At 41.5% G+C, this 18,060-nt stretch overlaps 1 protein-coding gene across 3 annotated transcripts in view; it reads right to left on the bottom strand.

Annotated features, from left to right (window-relative positions):
- Positions 1–18,060, bottom strand: part of ARFGEF3 (ARFGEF family member 3) — a 155,228-nt gene that overhangs the window by 51,763 nt on the left and 85,405 nt on the right. For all 3 annotated transcript variants that reach the window (XM_036994810.2, XM_017665088.3, XM_036994813.2), the window contains 4 exons: positions 13,400–13,512; positions 11,741–12,651; positions 3,648–3,814; positions 2,455–2,620 (listed from right to left, as the gene is read on the bottom strand). In XM_036994810.2, coding sequence (XP_036850705.2) covers positions 2,455–2,620; positions 3,648–3,814; positions 11,741–12,651; positions 13,400–13,512 — 1,357 coding nt within the window. The remainder of the gene's footprint in view (positions 1–2,454; positions 2,621–3,647; positions 3,815–11,740; positions 12,652–13,399; positions 13,513–18,060) is intronic.

The following is an 18,060-nucleotide window of genomic DNA, read 5'->3' as shown; positions in this document are numbered from 1 at the left end:
GCAGGTACTTTGTTCTCTGGGTCCCAACCTCCTTAGTGTGAAGGAAGCAACTATTGGAGCTGTGACGTTGGAGTTGAAGCGCACAAGCTTAATGCAGCTACCCCAGTTGCATGCCACACAGAGAGGGAAGGGGGAAAGAGGGCAGCATAAGGTTATTCCTTGACTTTAGAACTTCACGCTCACTCCAACAGGATGAGACTTCTTTGCACAGTGTCTGAAAATTACTTCATTACACCTTTGATTCTTACTTTAACTCCAAGAAGCCTAGAGATGTTTGGCAACACATCTCTTTGAAAGTTGCTAAGGGAGTAGACCTTAAAACTTTTTAATCACAAGAAAAAAAGCTGTAACTATGTGTGATGGAGGTTAACTAGACTTACTATGATCCTTTCACTATGTATACATATATCAAATCACTATGTTGTACACCGTGGCCCGATACAATGTTATATGCCAATTATACCTCCATAAAACTGGAGAAAAAAGCAGGGAGAAATCTATATGGCTACTAACAGGGGAACCAGCCAGTTTCACTGATCAGTTTGACTCATGGTCAAATGGGTTAATGACATTCACCAGAAATTGCTATTTATCAAAGTTACAATGTTTCTTACGTGCTATGAAAAGGACTGATGAATTCAAGTAATGTAATGTTTTCCTAAGTGCTAAAATTCCACATTTCTATAATGCTTCAACATGACCATCAGAAAGGGCCACAATCAGTACAGTGCTGATGACCAGATTGTTCTTGCTTTTCCTTTGCAATAATGAAAAACAGCAGTTGGAAGTTTCCAAGCTCTGGGTTAACTGCTGCTCAAATTCACTTGTGATGTAATACCTGGAATTTGCTACAAAGAATCACAGAACCTTATTTTGTAAAATTCTTATGAGAAGAGTATGTTTTTCTACCACTTTCTTTCTAAAGTTAGATAACTTCCTAGGCACTCAGCAACTGAGCTGAAGGTTATCCACTATGAAAGAGATGGCTGATAAACAGTGATGACAGATGAATGTGGCTGCTGTGAATAGCCTATTATTTGTTCACTTTTATACCTACTGAATGACTCCTTTCCTTAAGGTTCAGGTAAGAGATTCATAGAAATTAATTTTGGCAAAAGCTGTGGTAATTGAAAATTGAAGCTGGCATGTTTAGGATCCTCATCCAAATTCCAAGATACTTACAGGCTCTAAGTAGTACCTTCAATCCCTACGGAAGGGAGCTTGTCAAGACAGAGGGAAACCAAGTTTTGCTTACAGGTGGAATGAATAAATGTCTTACACATCCATGAGTTCCTACTTTTCAAAAGGATGTAAATAATATCATGATTAATAAAAAACAAGTGGAACCTGTCCCTCAAGTTTAGGACCCAGCCTTGCTTGCCCAAGTTCCATTCTAGGTCTGGCAGCAAGACCCCAAAGGCCAATAGCCAGGACTCTGCCTGCTGTGGACAGACTTCACAGTATGTCTCCACTCTCTGCCTGATTCTTAAATCGTACCTCACCCCAAACTCCTCATTGTTGGGCTCCACCTGCCTGGAGCACACTCTGCTACCTTTGTAGGAACCCCCAGTATCAACTGCGGGCAATGTAACAGACCCTTTGGGCAATCAATTCTGCCTCCCAGCTAGACTGTCCCGCCCCAGCCCATTCTTCTCCTGACGACGTGCCCTGCCTGGTGCAGAGCCCCGTGAAGCTGTGTGAGGCCATGTGGTAGTACAGACAGCCAGGGAAGGTGTCAGGCATGGGGCCATGCTCTACACCTCCTGTCAGCTGGAGCCAGAGAGGATAACTCAAACCAGAAACCAGTCTGAGAACTCACATCAAATACGGGATGAGCCTAGAGACCTAATTAATTGATGATCAATTCTTGAGTACTCCTTGATCTTCACCTGACATTGTGGTTAAGCCATGAAAAACCATGTACGGCTGCTTCTGCCAAAAACATCGTTTCATGACCCTGTACTGCTCTCCACACTTTCATGTGAAACTTCTAGAAACTTTAGACACTGAAGACAAAGATGCTAGACAACTATTTGGCATTATTTTAATTTCTGTTTCATCTGGAAAGGTGAGGGAGGATTTCTGATATGGAGAGGAAATGGGAATTAAGCCAAGTTTAAAGTCAAACATTTAACATTACTGGCAAATTCCCAGGAGCACTGCACAATACAGGGTATTAATTAGCACGTGACAGTTTCCAGGAATAATTCTGGGCTTTATGCCCAGAAAGTACTTCATATCTAGAAGAGGCTACACCAACAGACATTGGTGCTAAATAGCCCTTATCTAATGGGGCACAGTGAGGTCTGCAGAGTCCCACATAGAAAATGGGCAGAAAACTTGAGGTGAATTCATAACACTTCCCTGGAACTGTCACCAACTGCCAGGGAAGCTTTGTGGTACAAGCCCCCTTGGCCCACTGGGTGCCACAGAGCCATGTAATGAGCCACTGACCCGTCAGCATGGTGATGAGGGGAAGGCTGTTATCCTCCGGGCTGCCCCAGTAGCCAGCTTCTGCCAGCATGTTTCTGTCGAGCACCTGATGGTAGAGTTCCTCGATCCAGGCCTGGGAAAAGACCATCAGCACCCCGCTGCTCTGGACCTGCTTCATGAACTCCTTCTACAGAGATCACACGAGAAGGTGGCCAAATGCAATCCTTTGCAACAAACAGGGTCTTTTTCTGCCTCTTCCCTCCCCAGGTCCCCTGAGTCAAGGCTTACGGGAGAAACAAAATCTTGTTGAATGGGGGTAGCAGGTGGCATGGGAAGGGTAAACGGAGATGGAGAAATTTCAAACTTCATGAAGTTGTTTTCATTTGTGGTATCTTTTTAAGAAATCCATAGAAGGACTAGGGATTCTGTCTTTTGTATTTTTATTCTTCGATGTGTGGGAGGATTAGAAACTGCAGGAAAATCTTTAACAGAGCACTCTCCTCTCACTGTCCCAAAGCAGCAGAGATGGAATGTGCCTCCAGAAAGAACATAGGTGTTTCAAGAGATTCTTGACTTTTATTCATGAAGCCACCAGTTACCCTTGGGAATCATTTATTTGTCAAGTAAACATATGACTGCTGAGTTCCTTCATGCAGCTCCATGGATTTAGGCTCACAAACATATTAGGGTACCCTATGGAGTGGCTTGCCCAGGCAAGGGAGCCCATGCAGGATGACACCATCAGTCTCATTCCAAGCCTTGCAGGAGACGCTTTATTACTGACCACTAGGAAGCTTAGTTCTGGGTCATGACTATGTCCAGGTACACTTTGGAAGACAATGGAGTGTTTTTGTAATGGCATGCCTTCATTTTCAGCAAAGAGGACGACTCCCTGCACATCACTGATGTCACTTAACATTCTGATCACATGTTTTTGATCGTGTCTTGCACATGTGTGTATTTAATAGACACCAGTGGATGAAATGACTGGGTAGCCGTCAGATGGCACATGCTGGCACTCGGGGCTCTTTACCTTCTGGAGCACTGTGCACACCGACCCGAACCCCCTTCCATCCTCCACAGCCTCAGAATTGTCCATCCCCAAGCAATGAGCAACAAAGAGCACTGTGCCCGCCCTCCCTCCGAGCTGATGCTCGGCTTTCCAGCCATGGGTCCCACGGGTCCCAGAGGGGTGTGCACAGAGGCAGTCTCACCATTATGCCCGGCGCCAGCGGGGGCCGCTTCCGGTAGTAGTCACCGTGGGAGAGCTTCAGGTTGAGGAGCAGAGCACAGTGTGCGGCCGCATACAGGCTGTCGGCGTTCATCAGCATCTGCAAGCTAAGGCTGCTGCTCCCGTCGAACCCAGGAGAGTGCATCATGCCTATGGGAGGGAATCAAGAGACCTTTGAGGCTGCCAAACAGGGTGCTTGGCAAGACTTGCATATGGAAAGTCACAAACCAGTCCTAGTGCTAGGATTGGTTTCAGCTATAAATAGGCAGAATAACTGACAGCATCTGTCTCCTGCTCAAACTCTCCAATGGCTTTCTGTCACAGTATCATAAAACCCCACTTCACCTCCTCTTTCCTTTCCTCCCCACAGCCGCCATACCTGTCTGCTGTTTCTTGACATACCAAGCCTGGGCTGGCCTCAGGGCCTTTGCATTTGTCTTTGTAACCCCCCCAGAACAGTCTCTTAGGATGTCTGTATGACTTGTTCTCTCCATTCTTTCAGGACTCTGCTTAAGTGTCAGCTTTTCAGAGACCTTTCCTTTCAATTCCATCTAAAATAGCATTCCCCACCTACCACCAACCCTGAATGTTCTTGCTCCTAACCCTTTTTTCCCCATTGCCTCAATGGTATTTATTCTACCCAGAATTACATAAATATCTATTTGTTTACTGTGAGTCATCACTACTATTGTCTATCGGGGAGGATGAAACTGTTAGTTTTGTTCACTACAGAATCCCCAGTGCCTAGAACAGTACCTGGCATACAGCAGATTCTGAAGAAATATTTGCTGAATAAATAAGAATGAATGAACAAGTATGCTATGAGAACTGGATGTAATAGTGCCTGCAAGATGCTTAGTGTAACTTACGAATACGTACTTTTCTAAAAGTAATAATGTTCCCTCAAAAGCTAAACATGGAATTACCATATGACCCAACAATTACACCCTTGGGTACACAGTACACTCAAAAGAATTGCAAGCAGGGATTTCAACAGATACATGTATGTCAATGTTCACTGCAGCTTTATTCACAACAGCCAAAAGGTGGCGGCAGCCAAGTGTCCATTAACAGATGAATGTGGATAAACGAAATGTGGTCTATACACATAATAGAACTTGGATACGTGCTGCAATATGGATGAACCTTGTCAACAACATGCTGAAATAAGCCAGACACAAAATGACAAATGTTGTATAATACACTTACATGAAGTACCTAGGAGCAAATTCATAGAGACAGAAGGCAGATTAGAGGTTACCAAGGGCTGAAGGAGGGGACTTTCTCATTGGGACGCTGAAAAAGTTCTGGGAATAGTGGTGATGGTTGCACAACACTGGGAATATAAGTAGTGCCACTACAACATGCACTTAGAAATGGATGAAATGGCAGATTTTAAGCTATATGTATGTTTTACCAGAATTAAAATAAACAGTAAGGTAATGTATCAAAAACCCCTGAATTGTGCCTTTAAATGAGTGAATTATAAGGTATGTTTATTTTATCGCAGGAAAGTTGCTAAAAAACAAAAAAGTTTCAAAAAATATATAGAAGAATAGCTATTGGTGCCCCCCTCCAGTATTTTTCTAAACATTTGATACATAACAGGGTTTTCATCTTGAAGGGCTCTTTGCACCTTATACAAATCAATTGAAAGGAATAAAAACCCAAACAACTATCTTATGCTCTAGAGATGGGCTCATTCAGCCGAAGAGGGTTGGTGCCTTGTTCAAACTTTTGGAGAGCTTGGGGGTGACAAAATTTCTCAAGTTGCTTTCTCTTCATGTGGTACTATGCCAGCCCCAGCCCTCCGCCTGTTCCTGCAGAAACTCTGAAGTTGGATTTAGGGATGTAGGGGAAACAGCCCATCCTAAATATGTGCACGCAGATGACACACGTTCATACACTCTTCAGATGTCTGAAGTCATGTTTTCATCAAAAATGTACCTCTTACAGGAAATGTAAAATTTTTCAAGAATAATAGTCCAATAAATGGGAAATGCAAACTTGTGACTGGAATGTGTACTTGTATCCCTGTGAATTTCTTAATGAATGTGCTTGAATGAGGATATGGACCAAAAGAAGCTTTTGAACTTGAAAAAACTTCAAGACCTTTACTACAGTTGAGAACTGCATAAACATTTTTTGATTGGGAGTAAGTGTATAAATTGTATAAAATACTGCCGTCTTGGCAGCCAAAGATTAGGCATTACCTCTGCCTTGCTTTATAGAGTTCTTAAGAACTTTGTGGGTACCTTTAGAGATTATTTACAGAGGGCACTTTGCAATCATGGGCTGAGGTTCATTTATTTATAAAAGGAAGGCCAGGTTGAGAGTAGGATTTAGAAAAAAAAAAGACATCCTTGGTTAGGACATGAGCTGTGTATCTCAGCCCTGATGGTCCAGAGGAACACTCAGTTCTCTTAAGGTAGGGTGGGTTCCAGTTCTCTGGGGGAGACAAACCGTGCAAGATCAGTCCCCTTCTATGGTAAATAGAAAGCACCACTCAGCACTGTTGGGTGTTTAACCATTCTGGATCATAGATGAAAGGAGTATTTGGGTCTGTGAACCAGAAAAAAATAATCTGCAAATGGTTATGATCTTAGACATCAGTAATCATTTCTTTAAAAATTTTGAAACCAGCTACTCTTTACCTTGGACTATGTTTTGGAAAACTGAGCACATGCTCAGATGCTGAGAGTAAAAAAGGCAGCTAATGTGTCTGACACAGAGACCTAAGTCATTAGCAGAGTGTGACAACATAATGGATATGCCGAGTTCTGAAATAATTTGTCAGACTTGTTAGCAGCAATCTGATGGTACTGGCTTCTTTCTCTGTGCAGATTAATTTCTTAGACTACAAAGAGTTGGCAAATTTGAGAATAAAACAAAAGGAGATCTAATCTGTCTATTTAAGGAAGCCAATCATTTTCTTGCCACACCAGATATAGTTCACTGGTGATATTAATAATGGAAATAACACAATAGCTATAAATTATTAAGTGCTTTCTATTTTCTAGGACCAATCTCTTTCCATACATTATCTCATTTGATAAATGTTCCTTTATTTTACCAGTAAGGAAAGTACCTCAGAGATACTAAGTAATTTACTGAAAGTTATGTAGGTAGAAATGGCAAGGCTTTTGGGCCCAAACTCTAGGCTTTTTGCACTAAGCCATGCTGTACTCGCTTCTGATGTTGTGAAGAGATTCCATCCACCCTACCCTATCCTCTCCAATAGATACTCTTATCTTCCGTTTATCCTCTGACTGGTCTCATTTAAATGTTACTAAATTTGGGTAACTAACTATGGAACTATGTTCACACATTCTGGCTATTTGTTTTTTCTAGTGTTCTGTAACTGAAGTTCATTCTCACCCTCTATAATTAAGGCATCCTTTATTGTCAGGGACAGGAGAATGGGCTTGATGGATTACCAGTGAAAGACTGGATACAAGAGCAAAAATTTGACCTTGTCTCTTCCATGCCTAAGCCAATTTGATGTTTCTTTTTTAACAAACATTAAATACTTGATGTAAAGCGTTTAACAGTACTGAAGAATATAAAGAACAATGGTCCTTGCTTCTCCCATGACCCAGTGATATCCCTTTCCAGCAGACTCACTTCTTAGTATGTACAGTGTGGAAATATAATTGAGTATGATCACAAATGAGGTCATACTAAATACATTGTGCTGCAATTTGTTGTTTTCCAAACAATGCATCTTAGACATCTCTTCATATTAACACAGTTCTGCCTCACGCTTTTTTGATAACTATGCATATACCACTGGATGGTTGTATTGCAATTTATTTAATTAATGCTCAATTGGTGAGCATTTATGTATTTTCAATTATGAAAAAGGATCAAATGATAAAGTAACTTTTAGCACTTCTGCTTGTGTATCTGTGGGACAAATTCCTAAGAGCAAAACAAAGAAAAATGTTCCGTTTGATAGATCTGGCCACAATAGCTTCTATCCTACCAGCTGTGTGTAAGAACACCTCTCCACCCAGTCAGCAATACCGGGCATTATCTACATTCTAAACCTTTGTGATATTCATATGACTTTGCTTTGTAACAGATTTCTTTGAGTCTATGGTTCTAATTTTTATGTAACATTAGTGTTTTATTTTTTGATGACGGAAATCATAAGAAATTTTTTTTAGCCATTTGGAAAAAGATACAAAGAAGGACAAGAAAATAATCTGTAAGCATACCATTCTGATATAAATATTACTAAACTTTTGATGTTAATTTTGAATTCTTTTAAAAATTACATTATGGCCATTATCCACATCATTAAATATTATTTGAAAACATCATTGTAAAAGGCTACATAAATTAATATACTATCACTCTTTCAACTTCTCCCTTATTTGGGGGCATCTAGGTTATAGCTAATGTTTTTGCTGTGAAGTAATGCTACTGTATACATTTCAACAAATAAATCTCAGCTGGAGTTTCTTCCATTCCCTTAATGTAGTCCCAGGAGTCAATGAGATGCCATGTCTCCATGGGTGTCTGTCTCTCGGTACTTGGGAAACTGTCACACATTTGCTGGGCTGCAGTTTTTATTCTGTGTTGGGTTTTTCACCAGGGCAAATCACCTCCAGAGGTTTCTGTGTTCTTGAACAGCATCTCCGATTAGGTCATCCATCTGTCCACTCTTCCATCCACCCACCTGCCCTAGAATGGCATAGGGTGCTGATTAAGAGCATGGTCTCCTGAGCCCCCTTCCTTCTTGCCTTGGCCATGGACGTGAAGCCTGCAGCTTTTCCAGCAGCAGCCGTCTTGGTAAACGAGGCAACCTTAGGTTGAGAGCCATATGTTAACAAGGGGTGGGGCAGAAGACAGGAGGAGCCGGGGTCCCTCACCACGGAGCGCTGGATAGCCTACCTCAGACTTAATCTAGGGGACAGAAAATGAATCTCTTTCTTAAGTAATCACTTGGATTTTCTATTATGCAAATAAACCTAATCATAATGGATAAAGGCAGGATAACATATTCATTTACTTATTTGAGGTTTTCTCTTGGTATTTTACCTTTTGTATTCCACAAAGACAGTGAGGCAAATATGTGTTACCATCTTTGGGGGTGCTTAGATCACAGGGCCCAAAACGCAAGATGGCAACAGCATACTGGCCTTCCCGGGCTTGTATCCACAGAGCCAGAGCTCCTCCCAGAGACTGTGGTCCATTCCCAAGAGGTGAGGAGAGGAAGCCGTAGGCAGCAAGGCAGAGAAGGGAGACCCCCCCCTCCAGTTGGGCAGAGGCTGGGGGGTCTCTGGCTGCCTGCTGCCTGGCAGTACCTGGAGGCTTGGCAGGACCCCTGAGGAAAAGAGTGGTACTCACAGCTCCCAGCCTGGCCAGCACATTCCAAGCCCCACATTGGCAGAGAGGTAGGAAAACCATGGGACCCCCAGAGAGCCCCTGAAGTGGGACAGTCGGGGCTCAGTGGTGATATAAGAGGTGAGGGGCCTCCCTGTCCAGATCCCACATAAACTCTGCTTATACCTTAGGATGGGGACCTAAGGATCAGCAGAGATCAAATATCCAGACAGTTAGGCAAGCTGGGGGTCTGGAGACAGATTCGTTTTAATTTAAAGAAATAGGTAATTCTTACACAGCTGAGATTCATACTTGCTATATTATCTTTTATGAAATCTGGTACTTTATAAATATCAAATTGCTTGCAAATAAGTCTCACTTTTGGTCACAGTATATTTCAAGATTACAACTGACCACCACTAATCTAAGGACAGCAATCCCAACACCCAGTGCATACGATGCTCTTGATCGGTTGCTGTGTGAGGCGGGCTCTCGCTTTTCAGTGCCCGAGAAGCCACCTTACACAGATGCCACTTTGTTCTATCCAGGATCCAGGGAACCTTTCTGCAGCTATCACAGCTCATATCCACTATCATTGTTATAAAACCCACGTTTATCCAAATGTTTTCGAATTCCCCCACCATAAGAAACTTTAACTGCTTTCAAAAGAAAGGCTCCCTTGAATCACGTGGAATCAAGGACACTCACTTCAACAGTATGTTAGCTGAACAGAAGTCCCTGAGACATGCCGAGCGAGTCTGGTCTCAGCTGGGACAGCAGACCCTGGGTAACAAGTCAGAGACAAATGCTTTGTGGGAGTTTTTTGGCAAAACAGGTTTGGAGCTTTTGACACTGAAGTAAGTAATGAGTGAAGTATCTAGGGGCTGTGACTCAGGGAGACTCTCCTCGTTCTTTCTCCTGTTTTGGTTTTTATAATCGTCTCTTGGGTGAACAAAGGAAATCTGCCATCTCTGTGGCTCAGCAGGGTACAGCCGTCCCTCTTTTACTAATCTTTTCATCTGGGAGGTGACCCTGGCAAGGGGAAAGTAAGCACTGCGTCCATCCAGAGGTGGCCCCAGGCTGGTGCCCAGTAGCTTTGGGGGACCTCCAGCAACAGCCAGCATGGCCCCATTGAACCATGGTGGTGACGGGATATACAGAGCAACCCCTAACTGGTAAAAGTGCTGCTGATGTCATTAGAATTAATAAGACAAATGACTAATTTAGTTACTGACAATCACTAAAGATTGTATTTGGAAACAACTAATGTATTTTGAAGTCTCTTTTCAATGTATTGATGTCTACATGTAATAATTAATGTCACAGCATACTGAGCCTGATGGGACATTTTATAGCCCTCTAAAATTTGAGCGGTTTGCAACATTCATGGGCCCACATTCGAGCCACATAAAACATTCCCTCATGCCCTGTTTTGCATGCACTATAAATTAGTAATGACTTGAATCACACAAACACACTAATGTGAAGATTTGCTTTAGCTTCAACTTGTATAAAAGACTTTGCTAGGACTCTATTTCCTAATTGTCACAGGAAATGAAGCAGGGTCCCTGGAAGACAGTCTTTACTACTGTGACAACTCATTCAAGCGGAATTACTGGGGGATGTTGTTTATAAACACGAAGTTATCTGAGAGCTAAATCTTACATTTTTAAATGCTGAAATGTATGCAGCTGAGTTATTTTGTATGGATAATTTTAATTTTAAACCGACAGTCTTAAACATAATTTGCCTATTCTTGATGACTCAAGGCCATCATTACTGCAACCAGTGGTAGCGCTATGGCCTGATACACAGCTGTGCCTGGGGACCACTGCTGTCTGCTGGGCTCCCTGCCTTGGCGTGAGGGACATCAAGCTGGTCAGAGCAGGCTTCTCTCACCCAGCATCTTTCACTATGAATATTTCTAGCTGGGAAGAAGCACAAGTTCAGAGGCCCTACCAAACTCATTCTAAAGAGCAGGGAACTTCCCTTCCAACTCAGGCTGTACCTACGATTCCTTCAGCCCAGGAACTTTACATCTTTAGGAACCAAAGAGCAAGTTCAGCAATCTGCAGTCAATAAATATTTATGGAGAATGAGCCATGCATATCTTGGGATCCTTAGCACATAGCACAGTGAAGTTTCCTTATAAATATTGACTGAAGAAGTATGTGCGTGTGCATGTGTGTGTATGAGAGAGAGACATACAGAGAGACAGAGAGAGGACAAAAAGAGATGCACGAACACTAGGAATTTGATGTTACCAAAGTACCCTGAAATATACGTGTTTGGAAGTTCAGGAGAATTCAGAATATATTGCAAGGATGCCTGCTTCTGATCAAAATCTGCATCTGATTCAAGACCTCATTCAAAATAGTTTACATGCTGAAATACCAAAAGTGCATTGTTCTATGATTTTTAGACATGAAGGTGTAGAAATATATTAAGAATTCAGTGTTTTGAGAATCACAGATTGTCAGTTTGTTTTAGTCAGCAGCAGCTTTCTAGAATGCTGCTGCCGCCTCTTATCCTTTACTCCAGAACACATACGTTCACCAGCCTCATGGTGTATTCCAGCGAACAGTGCCTACAATTCAAACAGACAAACACCAAGTCTTACATTCCCTTGCTCTCTCTAAATATTAAGAAACCCAGAGTCACTATGATGTTTTGAGCATTTCAAACAAACAAGATGGTGACTGCCCTTTAAGGCAAACTGCTCTGAATATATCCTTGTTGACTAACCTGAGCAGAAGGTAGAGGCAAAGTTCTGGAGGGCCGAGTCCACCTCTCGCACGCCGGGCAGAGCCAGCAGGCGAGGCAGGAGCCCTTCCAGGGACTGCACAAACAGCCTGGCGCTGTGCTGCTCGGCCTCCTGGTTCTTCAGCAGCTTGAGAGACAGAGCAGCAGTTCGCAGGGACCTGTGGCCCAGGCAGTCTCGGGGAGTCTGCTCCTCATCAGCTAGTGAGCAGTTGTCCGACCCAATGTCTGACACGTCAGACCTCCCCGAGTCCTTTTCTGCTGCCATCGAGTACTGATCACAGGAATCAAATTCCGTCCTAGAAAGGTCTTGGTCATCTACACTGAAATTGCTCTCACTGTATCTAGATCCGTAGGACCTCATCCTACAGTCCACGGACAGGAAGTTAGTTATGTCAGGGTAAGCAACCGTGTGGCTTCTCTGAACAACGTCTGGTTGGTCTACCGCTTCGGGTTCTGACACTTTAGTAAGAGTCTCCTTGCTCTCCTGGAGGGCTGGGGACTTGAGGCTGCCTTTGTGGTTCTCGGAGTGGTCCTCAGGCGTGGTCTGACCCAACTCTCCCTCCAAAGTGGTCTGGCCCGTGTCTGTAGTCACGCTAATGCTGATGTCTGGGCTCCTCTCATTCCCTGACTCCCACGGCGTGTGTTCTGAGGACAGGACTCGCCGCTGCCAGCGGAAGTCGGCCTCATTGATCTCCACGGAGTCTCGGCTTGACTCAGCCCCATCCTTCAGCTCCTCGAGGCGCAGAAGCAGTAGCTGGACCTGACTTTCACTCAAGCCTTTGCCCTGGCTGAGCTCATCTAGGGCCCCGAGCAAAGTGCAGACACAGGCCACTGCGGCATAGCAAGCTTCAATGCCACCCTTGATGCATGCTTCAGTCATGCCATCCATGATGCTAAAGGGTTCCAAGGAAAAAACAGCATCAATAGATGAAACATGGAGACATGCTCCAAAATAAACAAGAACTGTTAGACTGATAAACAGTATATGTCCAAAACAGACACTCTCATTTACATGAACTTGATTCTGGGCAAAACGTAAATGAAACAAATGTGCTCAGGCTAGCAGAGGAAAACCTCCATATAAAGTGACCCACCTTGAGCCACACTCTCTCTTGGTTGTCTGGTTTATTTGGGTAAAACAAAAATTCCAGATGGGAACTTACAATCTTCACAAGGACAGATACTGAATAATCTCCTTTTGTATCATGTTCAGTTTTTCAAACAGAAAATAATTATAATGGGTATATGATAATACTCTATAAAATAAATACATTCCTGAGCACATGCATGTGAATACAACTATTATAAATCAAATAATATTCGAGACCTACATGTAAATGAATCTTAGAGCGACACTATTGTTATTTAAAAAGTTTTTCCCTAAAATAATCCCAATGAATAAATTCTGTACATTTCATTTTGTACAATGGGTTTTAAGTCAATATGAAAATATGGAAGATTATATGATTATAATAAATGGAGGTAAGATTTCTCATATGGTTTGTGGGTACATTATTAAATAGTAATATTCCATATAATGCAGATTCATAAAAATTTCAGGAATTTGGAAACAAGGGTAAAAGTATTTAGTGAAGCAGTCTTCACCAAGCAACACAGACCAAAAAGGGAAATGTAGCATACAGTTTAAGCAGATCCAGATGAGACTTTCTTTTTGAAACTGATCTTTTTCTGGATTCTGATTCAGTGGAGCTGGGTCCTGCCAAATTACAGAGATGCTGTGGGCTCCCAAGTAGCTTAAAAAAAAGAATAAACAAACCAGAGAAGTGAGTATCATAAAAAAACCACAAGGTTTTAAAATTGTGGGATCAAATAAACATGCACTTTCTCTACTGAGTGATACATTCTAAGGAGAAACACAACTATCTGGAACTATAAATCTTAATAAAGCTGACCTAGGTATTCTTGATATAAAGAACACACTGGGTTCCCAGGTCCCAGTTTAGGACTGGTTCAGGACTGGCTTGACAAAGCAAATTCTCTGAGGACTTGTTTAAAAAAATAGTATAACACAGAACTATAAAGCACTCGCATCTCTTTTTTTAGTGAGACTTTCCTGTATTTGCTCTTATTTTGCCACCAGGTTGGCTAGCTTCAAAAACTGGATTTATTAGTGCACATGGAACATTGTCCAGCATAGATCATATGTTAGACCACAAAACACATCTTAATCAATTTAAGAGGACTGAAATCTTATCAAGCATCTTTTCTGACCACTATGGTATGAAACCAGAAATCAATTAAATGAACTGAAAAATTCACAAATATGTGGAGACTAAACAACATGCTACTGAACAACCAATGGGTCAAAGAAAAAAATCAAAAGAGAAATCAGTATCTGGAGACAAATGAAAATGGAAATGGAACATACCAAAATTTGTGGAATGCAGCAAAAGCAGTTCTGAGAAGGAAGTTCATAGTGATAAATGCCTATTTTAAAAAACAAGAGAAGTCTCAAACAACCTAACTTTACACCTGAAGGAACTAGAAAAAGAACAAATGAAGCCTGAAGTTAGTAGAAGGAAGGAAATAAAGATGAGAGCAGTCTAAAAAGACACTAGGACAGATCACTGAAACTAAGAGCTGTTTCTTTGCAAAATAAAGTTGACAAACCTTTATGAAGACTCACCAAGAAATAAAAGAGAAAGGACTTAAATAAAATCAGAAATAAAAGAGGAAATGTTATAATTGATATGACAGAAATACAGAGGATAAGAGACTATAATTACATGCCCACAAATTGGACAACCTAGAAGAACGGATTCATTCCTAGAAACATACAACCTTCCAAGACTGAATCATGAAGAAATAAAAATCCAAATAAACCAATTACTAATAAGGAGATTGAATCAGTAATCAGAAACCTCCTCAAGAGCAAAATTCCATGATCAGATGACTTTAGTGGTGAATTCTACCAAATATTCAAAGGAGAATTAACACCAGTCTTTCTCAAATTGTCCCCGCAAAAAGGACAGTACCCTTCTAAACTCATTTCACAAGGCCAATACTACCTTGATACTAAATCCAGACAAGGACCACAAAAAAAGAAAACTACAGGCCATATTTCTCTACAGTAGAAGTCTTTACTGAAAATTCAATTTCAGGCTAAATCATTCAAGGAATGATTTGATAATTAAGTGTACTGGAGCAGACATCCTACTACTATGTCCATTATTTTAAAAGTGATTTATATTCATAGGGAAAGGTGTATTTTAAAGTAAAAGGTACATTATAAAGTAGAAAAAATTATATTTTAAGAGGCACTCTTATTTTTTTCTTTTCATATTTCTTTCTTACCCCAGAAATTGGGAACTTCTGCTCTCTTGGAGGCACAGAATGAAGCTACCACTTGCCTCCCCATGTTTGACTTCTTTGACATTAAAAGAGGAGTGAAAACGCTGGAGGTGAAGTCATCTATCCTCTTTCTCTCTCTTACCTTCTGCCTCCCCTTTTCCCCCATACATACTGCCTGCCTGCCAGGACTGCAAGGTCTGCACCCAAGTGAAGTGGTGAGGCCTATGGGCCTCTAGCTATCAGTCCCATCTCTTGCTAGAAAGATAAGTGTGTTTCAGAGGGATAGGAATGGGAAATTGCACTTTTCTCGTGGGAGCCCATTACATTCTCTCATCTAACTTTACCAGTCATAAATTAGATGATATATTTTAATTCCCACATTAATCTTGTGATTATTTCTTAGATGTTTCTGAATCTGGAGGGAAAGGGGTCTAAGTGATTAGACTTCTGAAGAACCCTCAGCAAATACTTAAAGAAAGGCAAGACATGTTTCATCTCAGCTTCTTCAGGTGGGAATGAAAGAGGTGTTATCAGTGGTTGGGCTGTCACAGGTCTGACAAGATTATGGAACTCCTAAAGCTGAACCCTGGGAGAGAGAGAAAAGGAAGCAAGGTATACTTTTTGATTACTGTTCACTTGAGGGGAAAGTGGAAACAGAAAAGCAAGTGTACTTTGAAAAATGACATGTCCTGTCTTTCATTAATAGTCCCACAGTGCATATTGGCAGAAGCACAAATGACGAAGAGAACAGGGAAATAACATACCAGGCGTTCAAACTCCAAAAGGCTAAACAAACATCCTAGGTGCTCAGCGGTTTTCTTTGTGTGAATAAACCCTGCACATTTTGGTTTCTAGGTAACCAACCTTCCCAAATTACTGGTGTTATTATATTAAGTGAAGGTGTTGCTTCCAGAAAAACATGGTCCATGTTAGTCTGCTGTGTGCCACAGGGCAGCCTTGCCTGGAATGATCCTCAGGGGCTGGTGTCTGATTCCAGCCCTGCCCAGCAAAATAGCCTGGGAAGCTAGAAAGTCTATGAAAAAGGAGAAAACAGAACTAATTTCCTTTGTAGTAGTAAAGAAGTTATTATTTAAAATACATCTAGACACCTACACACTCCATGAGCAAAGTATCTGCTTAGCATTTGGGTATCAAATGGATCTACCATGGGTAGCAACAACTCCAGTGCCTGTCAGCTTAGAGAGGGAAAGGCTGATGCTTATGAAATACCCTCTTTGCAGATATTCTGTCCTCAGGTCCATCTATCATTCAGTCAAGATTTATGAAATGCTGATTCTGATTCAAACACTGTAGTGTTAAGACACAGGGGGAAATGCATACAAACAACATATACAAAAATATATTTGAAGAGATGAGAAGTTCGTTCCACACTGTACTGTGAAATAATACACAGAGATATTATTTTCCTAAGAGAGTTGGTAAGCTAATGTGGAGTGCCAGCACTGTCTACACTATTGTAATCAACTATGCAATTCTGTTAAGTGGAAGGGGCCAATGGGAATAGGGGACAGGGTGTCTGAGGAGGCAAGAGGGTGGGCACTGAACAAAACAGGATCAAATGGAATGAGGGTGATCCTGGGAAAGGGTCGAAAGGAGAATGATGACAGAAGGGTCTGAAACTGGGGAGAGCAATTCAGACTTGATGGGAGCAGCAATAAGGAGCCAACAGAGGGTGAAAAAACTGTCAACAGTGGTGATTTATGTACATAAGTCCAGAAAGACAAAAGGAAGAAAATAGACAGGCAGAAGACAGGAGACTAGCTAGAACTGGTTCATTACTCTAGGCAGGAGGTAATGAGAACCAGCTATTTTCAGCCTCCATATGTTTTGTTTTTCTCTTCTTTAGGGTAGCAATAAGTACACCAAGTATTTGTTTAGTACTTTAAACTTGCAAAGTACTTATTAAAACTTGATCACATTTTGAACTTGCAACCTTTAGAATATTACTTTTATGGACAGATGAAAAAAGCTGTAAATTCAGAGTTAAATGATTTAGCAACTATAACCTAGCTGGTGAGTGGTAGAGAGGATTCGAACCAACTCTTAAACTCAAGCTCATAGAATGGGCAGCTGCACCACTGCTGGGAAAGGAGCCACTAGAATCATTTGCATTCAGTATCAAATGTCAAGTCCAGTAATAAGTATGGTGTAGGAAAGACCAAGGATTTAGGGTCAGAATGACCAGGGTTTGCACCCTTTCTCTTTATGACTCCAGGCAAATCATTTGACCCTCTGAAGCATTACTTTCTTTGTGGAAGGGAATAAAATCCTGGGCCTCTCTTCTCTCTTTCTCTCACTTCTTCCCAGTGGAGAAGGAATCTTTGACCTGACTGGTGAATTTAAGAGAAGGAACTGAGCATGCATGGCCAGGCCCCTTTTCTCTTCTTTTCTTGCTTATTCAGGGAAGTCCATTCCTGTTACCCAAGTCAAAAGCTTAATAGAAGCAGGGCCAGGTCTCCAGAGTCAGGCCACTGCTGTCAAGGTGGTAATGAAGTAGTTTAGTCTCACTTGCCTCCAAAGCTGTATTGTGTTCACTGACATAGGGGTGATGAGTTATTAAAGCTAACCCTTTGATTTCTCATGCCTGAAGCTCAGATGGGGAAAAGAAGAAACATTCTTCACTGGTAAAAGTTGATACACAACATCACAAACTTACTAAGAATATTAAAGGTAATACATGTGAAGTACCTGGTATATAGTAGGCTTGAAAAAAACAATGGTCATTATTGTGTGCTCACAGATTTTCTTAACCAGCAATTTGATCTGAATTTCTCTTCCATTTCTAGAAATGTTAGGTCATAACTTTATTTTCCATTATTCATTAGAGTCAAATCTCATTAAAACAACAAGAAGCATTTCAAATTAAGCTTTAGAAACTGGTGAGTAGCAAATATTGCTTAAAATAAATGAATGATCAATAAGGGAATTTTGTTCCTCTGTTCTTTTTGGTGTTAGGTACCAAAAGCAAA

Source organism: Manis javanica, chromosome 13 (genome assembly GCF_040802235.1).
Source record: "Manis javanica isolate MJ-LG chromosome 13, MJ_LKY, whole genome shotgun sequence".
Classification (NCBI taxonomy): Eukaryota; Metazoa; Chordata; class Mammalia; order Pholidota; family Manidae; genus Manis; species Manis javanica.
Note: the sequence above shows the minus strand (reverse complement) of the source record. Positions and strands in the feature narration are given on the sequence as shown.